At 45.2% G+C, this 23,026-nt stretch overlaps 2 protein-coding genes across 2 annotated transcripts; one reads left to right on the forward strand and one right to left on the reverse strand.

Moving 5' to 3' along the window:
- Nucleotides 1-12,476: 12,476 nt before the first annotated feature.
- LOC128722926 (proteasome subunit alpha type-5) lies at nucleotides 12,477-13,908 on the reverse strand. The gene is made up of 4 exons (XM_053816619.1): nucleotides 13,724-13,908; nucleotides 13,455-13,587; nucleotides 12,971-13,383; nucleotides 12,477-12,886 (listed from the first exon to the last, which is right to left on the reverse strand). Exons 2-4 carry the CDS (start codon nucleotides 13,585-13,587, stop codon nucleotides 12,704-12,706), a joined length of 729 nt encoding a protein of 242 aa, XP_053672594.1. The 5' UTR covers nucleotides 13,724-13,908; the 3' UTR covers nucleotides 12,477-12,703.
- Nucleotides 13,909-16,736: 2,828 nt separating this feature from the next.
- Nucleotides 16,737-18,587, forward strand: LOC128726709 (protein phosphatase 1 regulatory subunit 42-like). Its single transcript, XM_053820531.1, has 4 exons — nucleotides 16,737-16,820; nucleotides 17,392-17,697; nucleotides 17,770-18,007; nucleotides 18,072-18,587. Exons 1-4 carry the CDS (start codon nucleotides 16,737-16,739, stop codon nucleotides 18,542-18,544), a joined length of 1,101 nt encoding a protein of 366 aa, XP_053676506.1. The 3' UTR covers nucleotides 18,545-18,587.
- Nucleotides 18,588-23,026: the final 4,439 nt, after the last annotated feature.

The raw sequence follows: 23,026 nt of genomic DNA on the forward strand, positions 1-23,026 counted from the left end.
CAAGCGAGACCGAAGTAGGTACTGATTTGAAAAGCCCGCACGCACCGGTATATATACAGCGGGTCCCGCGATCGGTACAACCGAACGGCGATCACGGCGATCGGGCCCACCGGGTCGGAAAAGCCACTCGCTGGAAATCCCCTCCTTCGAGACCGGGCGCATCATCCTGCGATGGAGCGAAAGAGAAAGACACACACACACACTCTGAGCGAGCCAAGAGCGAGCGAGACCCCATCGTAAACGAAGAAAAGTTTGCACCATCGAACACTGAACCAATAATCTGGTGGGTGGCTGGGTGGGGTGGTAAGTGGAGGAGGAGGGACGAGGTTGTGAAGGGGGGTTGAAAAGCGCCACTCTGGCCAGCGCATGGAGGCGCAACTTTCGCTCTTACACATGCAATACGTGTACGCGTACATGTGTGCCTTCTACTTGACTGCCGCACTCTTCGGCGCATTTACTACGGCGAAATGGAGCCTCTGGTCGACCAGTTGGAAGAGGTGTGTAAGGGTGTATAAGGGGGCCCCGTCATCCCTTCCCTCCCCCTAAACAACCCCATGGTGAGGTTCGTATTATTATTGCACTAAATTTTACGCTTTTGATGAGTCGGCGGCGATCGCGATCCTCGACTCGGTGCCGTTTTCGATTAAGAAAAAGCTCAGCGACCAGCAAGGACTCGCTTGGGTGCGTCCAGAACGCCCAGCCGTTGGTAAACATCGAGAGCCACGGACCATGCCGGGTTCTGGGTTGCGACAAGATCGGTACCGATGGAACAATAGAATTGCTCCGGCGAAGCAACGGCGGAAACATCGCGCATATGGTTATCGCATTTTTATCGCGAAAATGCCGCTTCTAAGCTAGTGCAAAGGAAAAAAAAAACGCTCTCGTCCACGTCAACCATGCGCTAATTTCGTTTCCGAAATCCCACAAATCATACTAGCTCGGTGGGTGGTGGGCGCAGTTTTTTATTCTTTGCTTTTGGCAATCCGTCATTGCGTCGTAAAAGCATTTTATGGTTGAAAGGATGCCTGCGCTTTCCATCACGATAAGCATTTCGTGCGCGCGGTAAGAACGGTTTGCGGAATGATCTGGTGGAGTTTCATTTGCAAATCACCCGACGGATGGAAATGAAACACATGCGACTAATTTCAATCATACGCTAACGACATCACCATCATGTTTCGCGATGACAGGAAATGGGTTTCATCAAGGCCTTACTTAAGACGTGTAAGCTTAAGTTCATTTTTGGGCCAAACACTATTGCAGTGGCGTGAAACTCAATCATGAGGCGGCGAGTAAGCATAATAGCAGTAAGCAGCAATTGTGTCAATACCAATTTAATTCAATTGAACGTACAAAAGCAAACAAAGACATCTTTTGAAGTTTTTCGAGTACTGAAGTAAGCAAAATACATCAAATAGTGTTGCATAACGACAACAAATTTTATAATCACACCTACTGCCTCGAATATAATTAAAATCAATTAATTTCTTTCATAATAGAAAGCGAGTCTGCTGAGTCTTTTGCGCATTAATAAAATAACAAAAAACCTTCTGCTTCTAAATGACAAATGTGTGATTTATTATTAGCGGCCTTTATTATTTTTTGCCAATGCAATTCATTTATTCTATTCCATTGCTCCAAGGACTAACGGTTCGAATCCTTGTCCACCGTTATCCGGTGCGTCGTTTCTTTTTCATTCGTCTTTCGGATATTTTTCAACCCCCAAACGAAACATCCACCACCCATGGACCATCTTCACCAACAACATCCTCCCACACTGCCCCACGCGTGACGCGATTCGACCAAACAAACCCCCTATTACCATCGCACAAGGTCATCCGACAGTGGCCATTCCGGTGAAGAGAAATAAAGATCTGAGCCACTCATACGTGGCGAATGGCACATGCAGTCGCTGTTCGTATACAGTTTCCGTTTTCCGCAGCTCGAACTTAAGCCGGTGGATTTCTCTTCGACCCAATCGTCGCTGTCACGCCGTCCGTAGCCCCGTTTCCTGTGAGTTCATGTCGATCTCCTCCAGTGCGGCGAATGAACATCATGTCCCTTGTTTCACGACGAGAGTGGGGAAAGATTTCCCAACTCGACCACGTCGTACATGCGCAACGAACGATTGGCCGCTTTTTTCCTGCCCAGTTTCCAAAATCACCGAGCCTTCAGCCTTGACCCGAATCGTATCGTGCCCCGAAATTCGATTACCCGTCGTCGTGGAAGCGGGAAAGCTCTGTATGAGACCGATCGCAGAGACAGAGGCACAGCATTAGCGGGCTAATTTTCCATTGAATCGAACCTACTAGAGAGTTGCGCTAGAGGACTCCCGCTGGCGCTCTAAAGCCCTCAGGGCTTGATCCTCTCCGCCGTGTGCTGGAACGGCTCAGTAGTGACCACCTGGGAAATGGCAGATCATGTGTGACATAATCGAGCGCGATCGGCTGGGCGTAATGTTCTCTCGATACGTGCCTATGCTTTATGAGCAAACGTGGCCAACGTCACGCTGTCCGTCGGTTTTCTCAACCTCGCGATCGTAGCCCTATCCGTAGCTATCCCTAACTCGATCGATGGATGTCGGGGATGGTTGAAATAAATCTCATTAAGCACTATGCCCGTTACCTGCCGCTTGCTTGCGGACGACTTTCATCGATTTCTAGTCGCTTTCGGGCGATCTTTCGCTAAAATATAAGAAGAAGGAAAAAAAACGATCGACAAAATCGCGGCGTCAACGTTGCGCGAATTTCCGCTCTGTAAATTTCCGGTGCAAACTGATTAGCCTAGCCCGAGGGAAATGCGCACACACATGGAAAGCATGCGAGCACACCGCGATGATCGGTGATCGGATGGATTAAGAAGGTTTGGCAGGGGAAGAAAACAGTTCATTTATTTCACAACCGGAAAATGAGAGAAAAAAGAGAAATGTGTACTTATCGTAATTAATTAGCCGATCAATGCGATTATACGTGATGGAATCTAAACTGAAAAAATTGATTGTCCAAAACATAAAAACGCATCAGTGATCTATTGAATATGCAATTGAAGCTTGTCATAAAGGAAAAATTTAATTTTTTAAATTGTATTTAATAAATTAACACATTGAATTTGCAAAGGAACTAAAATGCACCGAACTGGTTCTATAAATATTGTGATGAATTAAATGAAGTTTGATAAAATCCTAATTATTTATAGTTGTTTTAAAAAACATGGTAAAAACAATTAACTATATATTCCTAGCTACCTTTGTTGCTAGCAATAATGAATTTACATATGATGTATTTACTCATACTGCAAAACGCGTACCGCCAATTACATTTATGTTCACGCGCACGATTTAGGTACAAATTATTCGCGCACTCAACATCATTCCGTCGATCAAAAACGATAAAAAGCCGCCTTTTTTCTAGAAGCAATAACTCGAAACCCCGTGAGTGCAAAAACGGTCTTGCAACTGGGGCCAAATTTCTTGGCCCGCCTCAATTTGACGTCCATTTCGCTAGGCTTTTCGTGTTCGCAGGCATTACACCTCCTGTTTTGTTGCTACAACGTGCCACCGAAGAAATGTGGCGAAAGAAGGCACCGGTGTATCGGCGATCGCTGCCCAACTTGGCCAATCCCCGGACGGTCAGAGGCACGCTGGTGATCGCGGCCAAGCCCTGCTTAAAACGCTCCCTAAGCTGACGAAGCCACGCTTTCATTCGCCAACATTTCGGCGCATCGTAAACATTGCTTTCGATCGAACCTAAACCAACCAACCTGTGTGTATGAGCGCCAGTGCCAGTGTGGTTGGTCGCGAGAGTGTGAATGAGAGAGAAGGAAAAAATAACATTTAAAAGTGCAATTAGATTAATGAACCTTATCGGGCGGTGCACCACAGCCGGGGCTCTCGTGCCTGCGTTGAGCGAGCTCAACCTCCGCGCAATGCGCCTTTACGCCGTAATTGCTAATGTTATTATCGAAAAAATCGGCAACCTCACACAGCGCGGTCCGCTTCGGTGAGGTGAACATCTCTCCATCATCAAAATACACCTTTTGCGAGGCGGATGACGAATCAATCGGGTCGATGGCAGCGTAAAGGCCGGGCAATACGGAGACCTACCGATCACGACTGCTGCATTATGCGTCCAAACGTGTTGACAGTGCGAGGCACTAGCCTTTGCATGTTTTTTTCTTCTTACGCTGACCACTTTTGCCTTGAAGGTGCATCAAGTAAAACGGCGAAAAGCGTTGCAATTTTCCCATTTGTGACAAATTATGTGTTGCCGGTAATGTTGCATTTAGAGGATGTAAGAAATTGCTTGCATTTTTGGTCATTTTATCATCCACCACGACATGAAAGCTACGATGTATAACAGTTGTACTGCTACCTGCCTGGATCCGGTAAGGATTTAAGAGATCAATCCGTTGGACCAACCCACATCGAAGTCACCTGTCGGTTCCACGTTCATCTTTTGCATTATCAGACAAATATACCGTTAAATTTAACACCTTTTATCATCCAAATCCTTGCAAGATTTCGCACCATTTTCGCTACAACATTTGATGACTTCACAGCATCCGCCACACACCCAAAGGCGCATTGTTCTTATTAGGTTAGGTCATAAGTTTATGTAACAACCGGCGCCCCAGCGCTCGATTGTTATAAAACCGGCTCTAATATTATCGGCCTTCCCCCCGACTCCAGCACGCGCCCGGTGGCCGTACGGTATTTTTGCGAAATCCGCAACCTGTTGGCTAAAACCAACAGGATAATTACGTGTAGGGTCAAACAACAATCAACCGAACGCCGCGGGCATGCTTTAATTAAATCCTCCCCGATGTGCCGCGAGTGCATCGCATTACATCGCGGCCATGCCTGATCGGTGCACACATACAGACGCCAGGCGTGCGCATTGACCCAAACGCAGCATGCATTCATCTATCGATCCACCGCACTTGGGAGGGAGCTCTGAGCGAGCATAGGGCTCTGAGCGACCCATTATCCCCCCATCGGTGCCAATATTGTGTGTAAATGTGTATCTGCATGTGTGTGGTTGTTGGGGTGGCTCCCCAAATCGGGTGCTCGCACGTGCGCTCCCACCCAAGCCGCACCAGTGGCCGAGAGAAGCTGCAAAAGCACCAGGCGTTGGCGAGCGGAAAGTAGTGCAAATGTGGTGCTAGGGTGCGAGAAGTGTGCGAGGAGCACGAGGGAGGGAGAGACCACAGACAGAGAAAGTGTTGCGTAACGTCGAAGCCACGGTTGCCTGTTGCAACACACTACGAGGCACGAGGCCGGTGAAAAGCGAGCGAGAGATTAGCTGAGCTGTCGGAATGGCGGATGCATCTTCGGTAACAGCTGTTCGCGATCCGATCGAAGAAAGAAAGCTTGAGGGTGTGCGTGTCAAATGGGGGAGCGTGTGCCCGGTGAGGGAGAAGGTGGAAAAATTGGGAAATTGGGCTGCCGTGTGCAGTTCTAGCTCATTAATTGGCGCGCGGGCCTTTCACTGAGATGGATTGACACTCACGCGCTACTTTCGCGTAAGGAGTCGTGTGCGGTTGCAACGAATTACGTTCACTTGCATTCTTCCTGTACCATTGGCACACATCGACAAAGAAACTGCCGTTCGGGCTGATCGCACGCCAAATTGAATGCGGTGTCGTTGGTTTTCCTGAAGGGCTGCAGGCGCACAGTGGTCCTTTCGAAGGAGAAAAACGATCGGCATTTCGCGAATTCATTAAAACAATTTGATGGTGAAAATAAAATGACTCAAAAATGAGCAAAAAACAGTCAAGGTGTTGTGATATTTTTCACGTAAATTAAATCACCACTCGCTAAGAATGCATGATATAATTAGGGACTGATAAATTAATGCTGGAATGTCTAGCTAATTCGGTAATAAGTGCAACATTGTCTGCACCAAATAAATTAAATTCAATTATGTTGAAAAACCTTTTCATATTCCACCGAATTATTCTGAATCCCTGTTGAGCCCTATCCCTATCCTATTTTATCATCCGGGAGCACATTTTATGTCCTTCTTGCAATCACCCATGTTCGCCGGCTTGATCCACTCGCAAAACGATTGGCTCGCCGATGACGAATTGCGACGCAACTCCTGCGGACCGCACCAGCCTCACAGTGGAAGCTGACGTAATGAACGGGTTTTCGCGGCCCCTTATGCCGGTTCTCCCTTCGCTTTTTTTCCCATCGACGGGCTTCCCGAGCCGATGATCCCAGCCATTCAATCATACCGCAAAACACCGGGACACTACCGGGCAGCCAAGGAGCCACTCGATACGCCATCAAGCAACAGACCCCGCAGTTGGCAATATTGTCGCGTTGGGCTCCCAAGCCGATGCACAAGTGCACCCAGCACCAGCACCGCACCATGCAAACGGGGTGTAAACAAATCCAGTTGTTACGTCGTCCCTCACCCGGTCCGGTGTCGGATCTGAAGATCTCGGACATTGCCCTAATGCGGACGAACGTTCAGCGGCAGCGCAAATCTGCGATCTATCCCTCTCCTGTTCGCGCAGGGCGCAAATGTGCCGCTTGCCGTTGCCACACAATGCAGTCACAACGCACGAGAGAAGGGAGAAGAATGCGTTTCGAAGTGCAGCTCGGGTGCGCATGACGAGTGTGGGATTGTAGGTTAGCCGGCCCCGGAGGTACCGTGCTCCAGTTCGCCTTAATTGATGTGAACCTATTTTTACTTTCCACCAGACCAGTAGCGAAGGGTAAGCAGGGCACGATCGCGATCGTGGTGCAAAAAAAAAAGAAAAAGAAAAGAGGTAAAACGGCCTCCCGTCATACGTCGGGTTCGTCGCTTGATGCCGGCTCAAGTCGTTCGTTCCACGTTTAAGTACTTTTCGCGCACCATCGTTAGGACAGACGATCGCCGTCACGTCGTATCGGTGGGTTGCGATCGCATCTCCAGTTCGACAACCTGATTGCGATCGGATTTAATGTCCGAAAATTGCCCCGCCAGTCTCGCGTCTCGTCACGATCCCTTCGATTGCGAGCGTAACGACCTTATCGTAGCGTGTGCGTGCGTGCGTGCGTGCGTGCATGTCTGTTGCGGTTTGGTTTTGGATGAACCGTTTCACGGTACGGCGCGTAATCCGTCGGCGCTGGTGAATCGCCTTTAAGACGGGCCTCTTTTACGGACGGAGTTGGAGCAGCTAAGGCACCGTTACGCCGCGATGGCATCGCGTAGCCCAAAAAATGACGCTCTTACACCCGATTGCACAACTTTCGCCTCACCATGGGCTCCCGGTGGCCTGAGGCGTTACGCCGATCTATGCAGACGCGCCAACCACCGGCGGTTATGCGCGTCCAACGCGTGTGAAGGTCAGGCTGCAAATCGTAATAGGAGAAAAAATAATGAATAACCCTTCGCACTCTAATCGGTTTTCTCGGTCGGTGGCCTCCGGCGTGACACGTCTCCGCAGGTCACCGTGGGCGTGATCGGTGTTTTTGTTCCAAACCGACACTCCTCGCAGCGACGGAAAGCGAATAAATTTCCGAGCCTAATTCAACCACGAACGCGTGCATTTTTTGGGGTTTTTTTTTTCTCTCTCGTCCTCATGGTCGAGGAAAATCGAAAAGATGAGTTGCTGGTGGGAAAGCGACCGATGGAAGCACATCCACCTTCATTTATTTTCCACGAAACCCCCAACCAAAGGCGACAGCTCGTCAAGCTTCAGGCACTGGCACTGCGAGGCGTTCGTTTGATCGCTAATCTCACCGATCACGGGTGGTTCACGATTTATAGAAAGCGGCCATCACCGCGCTGAGTGCAAGGTTGGTTTGCATCGAGCATAATAAAACGTGCCGCTCTTAATCACGGCATCATCACCGAGCTGCAGTCGAGCTGCCGTTATTTGGATGTCGACGTTGAATTGAACTTTTCGCTCAGACGCATAAGCGTTTTCGTTCCGACCGATTTAAGAGGTAGGTTTTGTAATCCTGCGTCCTCCTTTTAAGAATTAAACCACACAGCGACTGGCCGACCAGCGTATTATTGCTTCTTGCACCATATCGATCAGCGAAATATCCGTTTTCGAACCGAAACCATTCTCTTTCGCGCACCATTTTCAAGGTTCGTGCCCCACGAAACCTTACACGCAAATGATCCCTGTAGCGAATAAGTGTTAAACGGTCCGTCCCATGCGTGCAGGGCCTTTTTCCTTTGCCACGCGTTAATCCCGATACAGTGGCCTCCACAACCAACACTAGCGATGGGATATTGGCCGAAAAATGTTAACCGAAACCGTGGTATGTGCTTTTTTGAACTCCAAACGTCCAACCTTGCCACCGTGCGTTGGTGAAGCAGATGGAACCAACATCTCTCCGTGCAGGTGGTTGGTACACGGAAGCACTTTCCCTTTGTACGAGAAGGAAAAACCACAATGGAAAACACTCCACTTCCAGCTCGCCGAACATTCATCAAGGATTTGTTCTTTATGGGGCTCCGGAATGGGTCGGTTGATTCATGTTATGCTCTCCACTGGCGGAAGGAACAATCGCGCTGCTCGACGCCAACGAAGCGACTTATAATCTAATTAAAATAATTATGCTCGTAAAGCCTGAAGGCTGATCGTGTGGGTGCGATTTGGACGATTCCACCCTTACGACGACGAGTGGAGGTGATTGCTTGCGCAATGCGAAACCCAACGCCGTATGGCACCGAAGCACAATTAGGTGGCGTAAGCCGAACGTTGAGATCTGTAGGACTGTAGCTAGCAGCCCGTGTGATCATCTGTTTTTTGGCTCGCGAACGATCCACACGTACGCGTTTCGTTTACGGGAAGCTTTGGAGGCTCGACTGATGTGGTTTAAACAAAAATGCACGCATTTTGCAGGTCCCACAAGTGCCCGTACAATCAGCTATTCCCGCCACTAACCCATTTCGGGCGTTTTCAATACGGTCTTTGTCCTATTCATAAAGCGTTGGGGGTGGAATAGCAACAAAAATCATCCCCATCCAAGCTCACTTGGGACCCCTTTTTCTTCCCGAACCAGCGAACGGTCGAATAATTATCCAAAAGCCCCTGATTTACACCCGACTACCCGGCTGATGAGTGAACGCGCGCGCGAGCGCGGGAGAATGAAACGATTGCAATAAATCGTAAAATATCTCGCTCAGCAGCGCTTCACTTGCCACCGTGGTGCATTCGCTCGCCTGGTCGCCCATAATAATAACAATTAAAAGCAAACTCCCCTCCCCGATGGGACGAAAGCAAAGCGCACGAAAACACAACCCACGGAGCCCGCCCGGTGCGATAATCTGCTCGTTCCAATAAATCCACCCGAAGCATAAACCATAGCCCCGGTATGGCGCACGGTAGATGCATGCCTTTCCTTGGGCACCCAAGCACCCGAAAGCTAATCCATCCGCGAGCAAGAGCGAGGGAACCGCTCGAAGTGGCCATGGATAATCGAAGAAAATTACCAAACTAAACGGAAAATGGAAAGCGTAAATTAATCACCACCAGGCCATTTCCTTCGCCCGGCTCGGTTCGGTTTGGACACCAACGCCCGTTTTCGTTGCCCCACTTGGGCACCTGCCGAACGGTGAATGCATTTTTGCCCCATGCAACTGTGTCTGCGATGCAATGCGCTAGCGTTTGATCGATCGAAAGCCGCCTCAGCGACACGCCGGGCGGATGTTCGGTAAGTGCGCTTTCGTTGGCGCTTCATGAAGGAAATATTACCTCGAACTAGATTTAAACAGGCCTCGTAAGATGGAGGCCTAAGTGGCAGCCTGGTCGATTAATTGCGGCAAATAAATGTAATTAACTACACGCCGTAAAACTGCACCGGAGGCGAATTCTGCCCAGAATCGCACACGGTGCTGACGGTGCCATAAAGCTTCCAAATTAGTACACCCAAACACGATCATAAAAGCCCCGTGTCCTTTCGAAGGGCGGTGGCGTATGCAAATGCACGCTTTATTGCAACAGAACGGGTGACACCGAAAGTGCGACGATTAATAATTAGTAAATGGTGACCTTTTAATACATTTTTAACCATCCCCGTAAATGCCGTTATGATTTGCTCGCCTTAGCGACCGAATTTGCCTCCCCCAGGCCGAGAAGGATGTTTGTTTGGCTTCGTCCTTAGTGCCTTGGCGCGATCGTTGGTGCCGGCGCGGTTTATGCTACCGCTCATTAGCTCCTTTTATGGGTGGTGATTAATCAGAAATTATGGACGACATCATCGGTACTTAATTAAACGGAGTAGTTGTAATCGGTGCTACCTCGGCCAAGCGAACAGGCGTTTTCTTCTGCAAACAACACATCGTCTTACGTCTTGCAGCAGCATTCTTTTTTTTGTCACCTCCTCGCAAGACTAGCTAAAGATCTCTAGAGATATTTTCTTTTGATTTTTTGTCGGTTTGTTTTTACAAAATTATGCACACTTTACACCGTAATGACATAAATCAGAGATGGTGCTTTTTTTTATTTGCATAATTAAATTGAACCCCCACTTCCACCGGGCGGAACCCGATGGCAGGAGCTTGCATTTCGTAATAGCAGTCCCCCCTTCCAGTTGCGGCGACACATCACATCTGCATCAGGAGAATGCATAAATGCGCACGCAAATGCATCGCTGCACCGCACAACCATCAACACCAACGTGCCCGACCGCTCGACATAAATCACCATTATTGTCATTCCGACGTGTATGATCGAGTGTAGCAGCTAATTGACTGGCTGTCTCGGGCGTAACTCGCAAAATGCAGTTTTTCTCCGGCAGGCGAATGCATTCGCAACAATATAAATCCCCCACCACAACTCGAAGGGTTTTGCACCGTACGATCCGATCGCGTGCACCACTCGATTGTTCTTCAGTTCCTTCGCGGTGGCCACTTTCTTTTGAGCTCCTGTATGAGAGTGAGTGAGTCAGTTGCTTTCTCCCGCTTTCATTCGTTACCACACCATTGCATCCATTGGCCATCAGGGAAGCCGACAAAGAGGTTGCCCGGGAGCACGGATGAGTGACGGCATCATTTGCAACACCAGCCCGCCGGAGTGCAGCCGGGGGCGAATATTTATGGCAACAAATTATACGCGCATCAAGGCAAATCACACTCCAAACACGCGGTACTGCGATTAGGCGATTGGCATACTAACATGCCTTCGCTAATGGGCGACAAGTATTCAAGGGGAGAGAAAAAAATAACTCTCCCAAACACCCCCATGCGGGCGGACTTTTTATTTCATCTGTGGCTGCTCGATTTCATAAACGGATGTACGTTCGAGTGCCCTTGCTTACGGGGTGGATTTATTTAGCAAATTGCCACAATAATGATGGGCCGCCTAAAAGCCGGCTCTTTGGCATAATTACGTAAAATTACTTACACCCGGCATTATGCACTTACGATCGTTTAACCCTGGCCGGCGTGTCGATGTATTGATCGATTGTCGCTAAATTGTGCCTCGTAAAAGCATAAATCTTGCAAGCGTAGGTCCTCACGACCCTCGGTGGCTTCTCGTAACCCTTCAAGTCGATCCTTTCGCGCAGATCGTACGTCGCTCCGGTGCAACAGAACCATCATAAGAGACGGCCACTCGACGAGGCTCATTTCAGGCCCAACTTCGAAGCGGCAAAGTGCAGTACATGCTCGCCATGCTTCACTAACTCGTCCGAACGGCTGGCAGTGATCGTTGCCGGTAATTTCTCACGGTACATTATTCCGTCGGTGCCGTTTGTCGTTTTACGTAAGTGTACCGGGGTGGATTTTTGCGTGGCATCATGCGAGAGTATTAGCGCAGCGACGGGGGCAACAGATCTTTCGCTCTACCCCTAATGTCCATAATGCTCCCAGTCGTTTCCATCCGACCGGGTTGACATTTGCTCCACTTCTAGTCCATGTCCACGTCTACGGCAGCCACGAGCCGAGCGCAGACACAATTACACTTGTCCGGCTCACGCTAAGACAAGGCTTGGATGCTGGCGAATGGAGTCGAAATCACACGTGACGGTTGTTAAACCGTTCCGAGCTTCGATTGAGCAAGAAATCCGGTCCACGCGGTTGCTCTACGTTTTACGAAATTCGTTCGGCCCAGATGTGCCATGGCAGTTGAAACAAAAGTTGTGAAGATCGAATCTAATTTGGCATCGAAATGAGCTGAAAGTGCTCGAACAGCGAGTGTGTGTGTGTGCTCCGACAGCCATAAAATGATTTTTAAATGAAGCCGAAGGATCACTTCTTTCAGAGCGTAATTATTGGAAATGTTATGGAAATACAATAAACCTTCAGCGATTATTCAAGGCATGAAAATGAAAGTAAAACGATATGGATTCATTTGAAAGCTGGCGAAACATTGTTAGACCTTTTATCCAGAAAATGCTCAGGAAGTTTCTGAACCACGCAATTGTGAAAACCAGACTACGAGCGGAGCTGGATACGAGAGCCGATTCGTACTACTGAGCTAGAATGTTTATGTAATTTAAAACTTCCTAAAACGAGTTCGTTTACTTCTTAACCAAATTTTATTCTCCCTTGATGCCGCGTACAAGTCTTACTTTGCCTTCTCCGGATGCATTTCACGCGCGAATGAACCATGAAGTATGTGATAGCGATCCGGTCCTCGACCGTTAGGTCGAAATGCGCTTCAAGAAGCATCCCGTTCTTCTTTCAAATACCAGTTAACCAGTGGAAATATGCATGGATGGACGCGTGAAAGCCTCAGGTCAGGTTTGTGTATCTATTTAGCTCATGCTGTTGATATATTCTTCCACCTCTTCCTTGCTAAACATCCGGAACAGATTCTTTGGAGTCATAGTCATGACTTCCACATTGATCGAATTGAGCTTTTCTTCCATGACTTGCTTCAATGTACTAAGTGCTAAATTGATCGCCTCCTTAATTGTCATCGTGGGCAGGTAGTACTCCTGGAAAAGGATGAATCATGAAGCCATTAATAAAAGTACGTGCAACAACCACCGGTTCTCGCCTTCCTAGACCCAGACTCTTACCTGCAAATTCTGTTGTGCTCCCTCACTGCCGGACCCGATCGCTTTCGCATCGAACCGTATGTACGTCCCCGAAGGATCCATGTGCCAGAGCTGTGGCTCTCCGTTCTCGATGCCGGCAAATAGAATAGCTACGCCAAAAGGTCGGCTCATTGCCGAGTCCGTATCATCACCATCCCCAAACTGAATAGCTACATTCGAAACGGCCTGTGCACAAGATTCCACCGACATGCGCTCGTTGTACACAAACCAGTGGTTCTGGCATTCAACCCGGGCCCGGTCGAGCAGGGTTCGCGAATCAGCCATCAGGCCCGAGGTAGCGCAACCGATGTGACGATCTACTTCTACGATCTTTTCCACCTTAGACGGTTCCATCAGGGATGAGGTAATTCGCTTCTCAACCGCCATTACAACACCTAGAACGAAGTGTGTGGACCATCGATTGTTAATGTCATCTATTGCGGAAGTATTAGCGGATGTCGCTTACCCTCTGGAGTGCTGATTCCGATGGCAGTGGATCCGAATTTGATGGCCTCAATAGCATACTCGACCTGGAACAGGCGTCCCTCGGGGGAGAAGGTATTTACACCACGGTCATACTCGGAGCGGGTTAGAAACATCTACGAAAACAGAGAAAACCGACCAGCTCCATTGAGGTTATGTTTACGTGACAAAGCAGCTTCGAGTAGTTAATAAAACCGCCGCTATTTATGTTGAACCAAACGTATTAAACGAAAGGGAGTTCAAACCATTTACCTTGTATACAAATTCGATGTAATTATTCGCCTAATACAGCAATACTTGCGTATCAAAAACCAACAACAACGGCGGTTTTCCAAATGTTTAAAGCACTGCTTCTTCTTGTTGCTCGCCTAGCGAATGGGATTTATCACTCTGAAAGAACAGCGCAAGTTGAAATATAAGTAATGGTGTGCTTATACTGCTTTTTCTGCACCGTTAGCCAGAACAACTAGTAGTAAAAAGATGTATGAACAATATTACAATTGAAAGTTGCTAAATCACGGAGCAAAATACCGACCGAAACAATCACAAGCTAAGACACGAAAACGTCAGTTTGAAACGAATCCGACGTCAAATGTATGAAATATAGAAAACGCTTCCAATGTTTTAGGTATAAATTGGAATATTATTCACTTGAAGCATGAGGAAAACATTTAATTACATTTTGCATTAAAATTCAACAAAATTCAAATAAAAATAATAAACAAAACATGCTCAAAATCCGAAAAAATATACCTAATCACTCTTTATTTTAGTACAAACGAATGCTTAACGTGTACACATTTTCAAGTCGAATGCTTCAGCAACATGCGGTAAAACATTTAAGTCTTTTATGAACACTTTTTAAACTTTTTATCCGTAAAAAACACCGTTCACTTAGTTGGATGTTGAACAATAATTCAAATTGATATATCAATTAATAAAACATTTAAAATGAGCATTTGAGTTAATTCAACAGGTTTTCTCTTTTAATTCAATACCATTACCTTTCATAACAAACGTTGGTATTTCGTGTCTGCTTGTATTCAACCACGACTTTACTAAGTACAGAAACTACAAAATTTTAAATACCGAGTGCCTTATCTGTGTATTAAATTAAACTTTATTAAATTCAGAGTCAAAACTCTGTGAAATCAAACCGACTCGTGCATCTTTCCATTAATGCAGGACCAAAAAAACTTTTAATGCTGGTCTAGCAAGGGGATGGAAGAGAAAACATTGCCTAACTACTGGGAAAATCTTAATTAAACTAAAGATCGCAAGTGATTAATAATTCGGAATAAACTATTAATACGTCGTTGTTCTTCTCGTTGCAAATTGAAATGTGCATACGCATGTGATACATTTAATGCACCTTAACAAACTGTGTAACACTGCGTACCATCTTATTCAGGATCAAAATATGAATAAACTTGACCACACAACAAAACAACAATAAAATAAGAGCATGCCTGAATTATTCAAACAAGGGATCTACAAACGATTTCGCATACACATGTATTCGCAAAAAAACATGATCTGTATAACCCAAAGAAAGACAGTATTCAAAGAGAAAAACGGAAAAAATTGGCTGCTCATTTAGCGTGCTAAGCAGTGAAATTTACTTACCATGTTCCAAATATTCCATCGCGTGACAAAGCGGATAAACCAATCGTTAATAGAGCGAAAAATGCAATACTAAAGAAATTTTTACCTGCAACCACAGTACCGATGATGTCCAGAAAAAGTAGACTTTTTTTTGTCATGCGATCCTGTTACAAATTTCGACACGAAAAAATAACAGGAGAACATACCAGTCAGGAGGTAACAATTAACAAAATTTAAAACGCTTAAACCGTTCAAAACGCTTAATTAATTTGAAACGCTTGAAAATTATTATTAGTGTAAAAACCGAACAACAGATGGCGCTTTCTGTACTAAAAAATAAAATGTGCCTTTTCTATTCGCTCACAGATGGCGCTTACCAAAACCGCTTGAAACTTTTCATGTTTGAAATATTTCACGTAAATTTTTACAGCGCCATCTATTAGTGAAATTTATAGTCAAAGCGTTTAATTTGTTTGAAGCGTTTTTCGTGATTTAAGCGTTTACAATTTTGATAATTGTTACCTCCTGACTGGTATGCTCTCCTGTTATTTTTTCGTGTCGAAATTTGTTACAGGGGTCGCATGACAAAAAAAGGTTACTTTTTCTGATCGTCATCGGTGCTGCGATTGCAGTGGTAATTTCATTAGTAATGGATTTTTTGATCATTATCTCACATGAATCACATAAATTAACGCATATCAAAGCTTATTAACTTTATCATCCAAAGGAGATTTCGAACGGGGTGGGACGTATCATGGCCGATGACGGGTGAATGGGGAGATGAAGAAAATTAAAATGATAGAATTTTAAGAAGAGCTAAGAATTTCTGAGTGGCTTGAATGGAGTTAAAAAAAAATATTGTAAAATATGAATCAGGAAAGGAGCCCCAAATAACTAACAGGGAAAAGAAAGGAAGGATAATTTCATCGGATCAAGGATGGTATTCTTAGTGTATAATGTCGAAAAACGAAACGATTTCTACATTTCAATCAGCAGATATACTTACCCTTAAGCATAATACCTAGAATTTTATAAACAAAACGAAACACATACATCTTATTTTTATTTATAAAATAATTCAACACTTCTAGCATCAACCGCAAATAACCGCAAGCCATATTTAACATGTTTGGTTCATTTTCACGTTTCCCAAAAATGCGTTTACCCCAAAAATCAAAACATAACGGCAGCTCAAACAAAAAACCACCAGGCGCCTCCATCTGCCGCCCATTCCACCAACGGCCGTTTCGAACCGGCCCCGGGTCGAGTCGCGGGCGTCAATTAAACAAAGCCTGTCGAATCGCCAGACGTAGCAACCGTTACTAGCGTGCGAGCGGGGTTTCGATAACAATTGTTTACTTTTCGGCTTGCTTGGATGGCATCAGTCTGTCTTTCGGTGAACCGCTTCCGATGAAGTAGCGTCTGCAAACTGAACCCGTGTTTCGTGGACGTTTTCGTGAAGGTGTTCTCTTGAACTAGAACCGGAAGCCGAATCCAGGAAACCTCCGGCGGCAGCTATTAAGTTTCACCTTCAGTTAGGGCTCAGTGAAAAGCGAGGTTGCATACCGACTGGAGGAATCCTTTGGCAAGTGCGTTGAGCTCCAATCAACGGAGTGGCCATCTTCTGTACGCGCTCATCCAAACCTGCCTCCCGGACGAAATGACGAAGCACAAGGTGTTCTCGAAAAAGGCAAAAACCAACCTCACGCATCTCTATCTGAACGATAAAAATATGACGAAAATCGTGAGTATCCTTAGTGCGGTTCGCATTTTCAATCGATTGGCGAAATGGGGTTATCAGTCGACCATACCGACCCTCGTGCAAACCGTGGAAATGCGTGGAAATGAGCGGTGGCATTTCACCGGCAACACACCGATGTATGGGAGCTCCGTTGTTCGCTCAAGGTCCGTTTCGCGTTCCGGCTGTCAGCAAAGCCGATTGAAAAGGTCAGCTTTTTTGAAGGAGAAAGAGAGAGAGAGAGAGAGAGAAAGAAAGCGGGTCCTTTTCGGTGCACCGATCCGCTTGCATAGGAAAAGTTTTGTGCACTTCGGGGGAACTTTCTCCGACTTTGCAGCAAGAGCACTTTTGCACTGTGTCAAAACAATGTTTCATGCTTTTGAACTTTCTTTTTTGAGGTATTTCGAGTTAACCGCACTTCTTTAAAGGCCACCCTTGGTGCTCGGAATTGGTGGAAATGTTGGTGCTTTATTTTTAGACTCGTTCACCTTTCAGCATTTAATGTTTTCCCTTAAATCTATTACGCACTGCAATGCTAGTAGTCTATTTTCACTTGTGAACCTTTTTCCTTCCCTAGAGTACCATCTACCCGACGAAGAACATTCTCGTGCTGTACCTACACAACAACCAAATTAGCAAGATCGAAAAGCTGAGTGCTTTTGCGCACCTGACGCACCTCTATCTGCAGTGGAATAATTTGCGTAAGATCGAGAACCTCGACAGTCTGAAGAACCTCAAGCAGCTCTATCTGGGTTACAACAAAATCACACGCCTGGAAAACCTGGGTAATCTAAAAAAGCTCGAGCAGCTTCACATCGAACGCCAGCAGCTGGACGGAGCCGTACGGTTTGACTTTGATCCGGAATGTCTATGCGCGCTGGCCGTAAGTATGAAGGATGCGTTTCGTCTTGGAAAAGGGCGTCAATAAACATCCATCCGACTGCTATCCTTTCAGAACCACCTGAAGGTGTTGAACGTGAAAAAGCTTAAGCTCGCCAACATCGACGCACTGGAACCGCTCTGGAAGTTGGAGATTCTGCTCGCTTCCGAGAACAACTTCAAGTCGACGGACGACATAACGCACGTCATCAGTGCGCTGTATTCGTTGCGTGTCCTCGATCTGCAAGGATGCACTGCCCAACGGGATGTGCACTATCGTGAGAAGGTCACGGCAGCCGCTGGTCACAAGCTTCGTAAGTCACACGCTTCGTGTCCGTGAAGGTCCTTCCTAATTTCCGCTTCTCGTCACCCACGTAGTGCTGCTGGATGGCAAAATGATATCGCAGTCGACGAGAAATTTCATCAAAAACTTCCAGACCATCAAGCTGGAAAAGCAGCGGCGGGCGAGCGAAAAACCTAAAACGGCGGAAAACACCAACTCCAAGTCGTCCTTTGAAAGCGTCAGCGAGCGCAGCAGCGGGACAGGTTTTGTGGATCCGTTCAGTGCGGTTCTGCCTCACAAGTTCCCGGGAAACTCGCTGTTTCAGGTCACGACACGCAGACAACCTGCCTGCACGCGAGTCCTTCGGAAGCCAGTCAAGTCACCGCTGCTCACGAAAACGATGTCGGCCAATTTCTGTGATGAGATGGCGTTCCGGTCGAATGAGTTGCACCCGGCGGCGGCCGTCGTTATGTTGCAGGGCCGCGAGATTAAGGCGGGTTCGCCGGTGTTTAAGGATAAGTTGCGTGCCCACCGGAAGATCCAGTCACTGCCGAGCATTGAGCATTGAGGCGAGCTTCGTGAGTGTGTGTTGAAGGGGCTGCAAATGAAAAAAACGAACAAAATTCCAAACCATTCCGTGTGGAGGTTGATTAATAATTTGACATGGTAGTTGAATAAACCAAAGCGTACAAAAAAAACACGACGGCTTTGGTGTGCCTTTGGCCGGAACAAAATTTGACCCCTGTCACGGGGGTTGTTGCATCGGATGTGTGTTGGATAGGCTTGACTTTGTCGTGTGCCACGAAACAAAACGAACCGAAAAACGCGATTATTATGGAAAAATGGCACATTTATTTTAATAACATAATATACATTGTAATGATTTTTCCTCATTTTTTTCCATGTGTTTGTGTGTGTGTTGTTGAATCGCGTTTTGTGTGTTTTTATTTTTTCCTTTTAATTTTCCATTAAAACGTAGCCATCTGGTATTATCATTACATCACTGTCGTTATCATCCCCATTCACATGTGCTCCTCTTTCGCACCATTCGTTACATTCTTCTTCTATAATGCAGCATCTTTGCATGATTGTTGATGTGCTGTAGCTTTTTTTGTGTGACTTTTCTTCATTCTTGATTCCCTTTCTTGCGATTTGCCATGGATATATCGAGCGGGGTTCTCGCATTTTGGTTTGCCTTGCACGTTCTATCGCTCTTCTGTCTTATACTGTTGCTTTTTTGTTTAGCTCCATTGTTTATCTACTTTCACGCACCGTACAGTGTAGGAATACAGTCAAGGAATCATTGTTTCGCATATCGATTTGCGCGAATAATTGGGGGGATTCGTTCGGTTATTGTTTCAAGGGGGAGTGAGAGAAAAATTCGCTTCGAGTTTGGTTTGGCGCTGCACCAAACTCCCCTCGAGGCGAAACTATAATTTTCTAGTTCCCTTTGAATTGTCCTAGACCTTTTTTTCGCTTCGTTGTACAACGCGCCTTCGCCCTTTGACTATGTGGTACATGTGTGGTGTGGCTTCGGTTGCATCAATGAACTTAACAAAAGGTAAATATAAAGGAGTTAGGATAAAGGACGGAAAGGACTATTAGGGAAAACGAACCGAAAGATAGCGGAAAAAAGAAACAGTATAAACCACGAGGAGCACGCATTGCGCGAACCAAAATGAATCCATGAAAACTCAGGAAATGGAACAATTCCTTCTAAAACGCTGCAGAACCATGCGTGTTGTGCGGATGATAATGTTGCACTTTTCTTACTTCAATAGACATTAGCACGTTTGCTTCTTTGTTTCTCGCATTTTTGTGTTTTCTTATACATCACCTCTTCAATGTGTAACATTTTCCAAACTGATACAATGAATTGTACGCGCGCGCGCCTATCGTTCTCTTAGGAGAGATTTTAAAAATGTATACATATAAAAATAGTGCCTAAAACTAAAGCATCATTAAGAAAATAATATGTACTTCTTTCCGAAATTAAAATACTCTTGCCTGTCTATCATGCTATCGCATGCTGTTGCTTTCGCTTACAATCGATTGTTTTTGCTTGGCTTCTACAGCTTTTGTGCTTCACTCATATCGCCGTCTGCTTTTTTAAAAGTATGATCCTTAATTAACATATTACATCACTAGGAAATAAAATAATTAAAATAGCAATAAAAATAGAACGAAAATTGGAAGGTGTACGGTTTTGAATGGCGAAACGAATCTACGCACCATGTGTGAATGTGCACGTTGTGATGTGCAATAACCTCCTAGTTCTCTCTTAGCGCGTGTGCTTCTGTTTTTTTTGTTTGTTTTTCTATTTTGCTTTGGAAACAAAATACCAAATCAAATGGAAGAGGATACCGACCGAACTGCTTATCAGTTGGTTCAACCGATACGAAATATGTATAAAAAAACGTTTCTCTAATAAAAAAAAACATAATAAAATAAACGTGAAAGAAGGCTCGTGTAATGGGGGCTCTGCTTTCTATCAGTATCAGTAGTTGGCGCATTCTCAAACACGTGTTCTCGTGTTGCTCGTCATTGAAACATTGTTTTAAACAACTTAAGAGAGAGAGCGTAAATGAAAGGAATCAAACACAGGAATAATTTCAGTACAGATAAGTCATAGCCAAAAAACCCAGTCGCTTGCTAACACGAACGGAAGCAGTAAAAACAAAATTAAGTCATCTAGTGTTTGTTCTTTTGCACGGTATGACATTAGAGCATAATTTGAATTACGATTTCAATCATCAAATATAACGTTTCTGTGAATTTGTGGCGACACTGTATCGAGAAAATGCGATGCTATATGAGAGTAGCAGTGTTCAGCACGTTTGTAACGAAATTTACTACAAAAGGCCCGTGTGAACAAATCTTGGAGGAATTCATTCGAACTAAGCAGATGATATCTTTTCATATTGGGTGACTTCAGATATGATAACCATGATACTATTTTATGTGAAAAAAGCTTTGAGTTTTAAATGGCTCAAATCGTAACATAAACAAACGAAGCGTCGCAACAAACTCCAGAAACATCCGTATCGGCAAAAAATTACAATAAAAAAACAAATGAAAAGCGCAATGACCGGATATAAAATGCCATCTGACAATTGAAGTTATTCCTATGTTATTCCTTACATTTGCTCTTTACTGCATCGCTCTGTTTCAAGAATAAATTTATCACATCTTTGTAAACACTACGTTGCGCGGTACATACAATCCTTCAAGCGGTCTCGCACGATCAAATAGACACGTTGCTCGATAGTGTGGATTGAGCGAAAAAATCATTCAGCGCCACCAGTAAAATCAAATATGATTCCATACACAGAACAAAATAATCTTACACGTACACACAGTACGTCTAATAAACAAAGTGATGCGTCCGTAAAATATAAAACAAATCTTCTTTGTGCATCGTGTGATGTGAAATCTATAACAAAATTAATTTTGTGATGTTGAATCTTCTTGATCAACCGGTTGGTCAGTACCGATTGTTTGAAAGAGCGAATGAGCAAACGGGAAACATTAGTTGCTCCCAGTTCTGCTTGATACACGTTGTGTAAGTTAAAAAGAAGCGAATTGTGATTGTACTTAACGTTTTAGCATCCCAATTTCTTTGTCATTTATCCTCCCGTGCTCTGTGCTGTATACACCCTTTCCTAGACAAAGGAAAAATATATTTAACAAGAAAATACTGTCGTTTGATATCTGGATTGCCACATTTCATATTGATTTGCGTCTGGTATGAGTGTACAAAACCTTGATCGTCGTATGCTGTATCGTCTGACGGTAGCATAAGTCTGTTTCTTCTGGAATTTTCAAACATTGGGTTGGTTGTTTTTGTCCTTCCATTGTACGGTGCACGAGGTCAAATATCAATAACACATTGTTCATATGCGATGCGTACAATGCAACGAGAAAAAGCGTAGAATAATGGCAGCTAGTAGTTCAATACTAGCCACGACATAAGTACACTGGTAACTGGTAACTTACTAAGTACTGGTTTAAGTCTCTGACACTTTCGAGTGATATGATGCAATCAAGCTTACAATTTGCCACGAAGAAAACTTAACCAAATGTGTAGAGCCCGAGAAAGGATATCGTCGAATTAGTTAAAGAAACTATCCGAACGAGAAACCAAGTTTTGCTACCATCAGACTGTCCCTAGCACTGCGCCCTCACTTATCGGAATCAATTTGCGTGAAAAGCTACTTTACGCTGATTGTTTCATACTTGACTTTGATGCTGTGCGTGAATAAATGGTGGCGGTGCCTAATTCTTTACCCCCAACATTCTTCCGAATGATTCAATCACTCGTGAACAACTACGCACCAAACTAACTCAAGAACTGAGCACCTCCTTGTTGCGCTTTGCTTCGATTCTTGGCATGATTTCACGGAAATTCATCGTTCCCCCACAGTTCATCGCCTCATGTTTCCGCAATTCCGTTTCTTCTTGTTAATATTGATACATTTTATATATATGTATATGGGTGTGTGTATATATATAGAGAATACTAAAAGATATTATTACTGTTTTCCTTTTCTGCTATAACTGGTTCACAATGCCTTCCTGCCCGTAGGAATCTGGTACGGGCGAATCCTCCTTTCGAGCACGCTTCACTTATTCAGAATAATAACAAAAAAAAACTTTTGCTGCTGATACGGTTCTGCTACTTTTTTCGGGGTAAGTTTCCATACCATTTTACCTCCTCCAGCAGCAGGCGTACATCGTGCGATAAAATCACCCTATCCTACGCCCTCTCTCCAATAACATGCAAAAGGTTGACATTCGTAGATCTAATTTGAGAAAAGCTTGAACGCATTTGTATACACGTCTCACTTTCCACGCGCTCGGAGGTGGAATATGCAGTTTCACAAGTACGTCACCGTGTCGCTGTGTCTGTGTTGATCGTTTAGTTTTCTTTTTGTAAAAATTCCTAACCGTTTATGGTAACGATTACATTCGTACTGTCCAACAGCACTGCGATCGTGATGTGAGCAATGAGCTGTTATGTGATGTCCTTGTTGTTCCGGGTGTCAGACCG

Source organism: Anopheles nili, chromosome 3 (assembly GCF_943737925.1).
Source record: "Anopheles nili chromosome 3, idAnoNiliSN_F5_01, whole genome shotgun sequence".
NCBI lineage: Eukaryota > Metazoa > Arthropoda > Insecta > Diptera > Culicidae > Anopheles > Anopheles nili.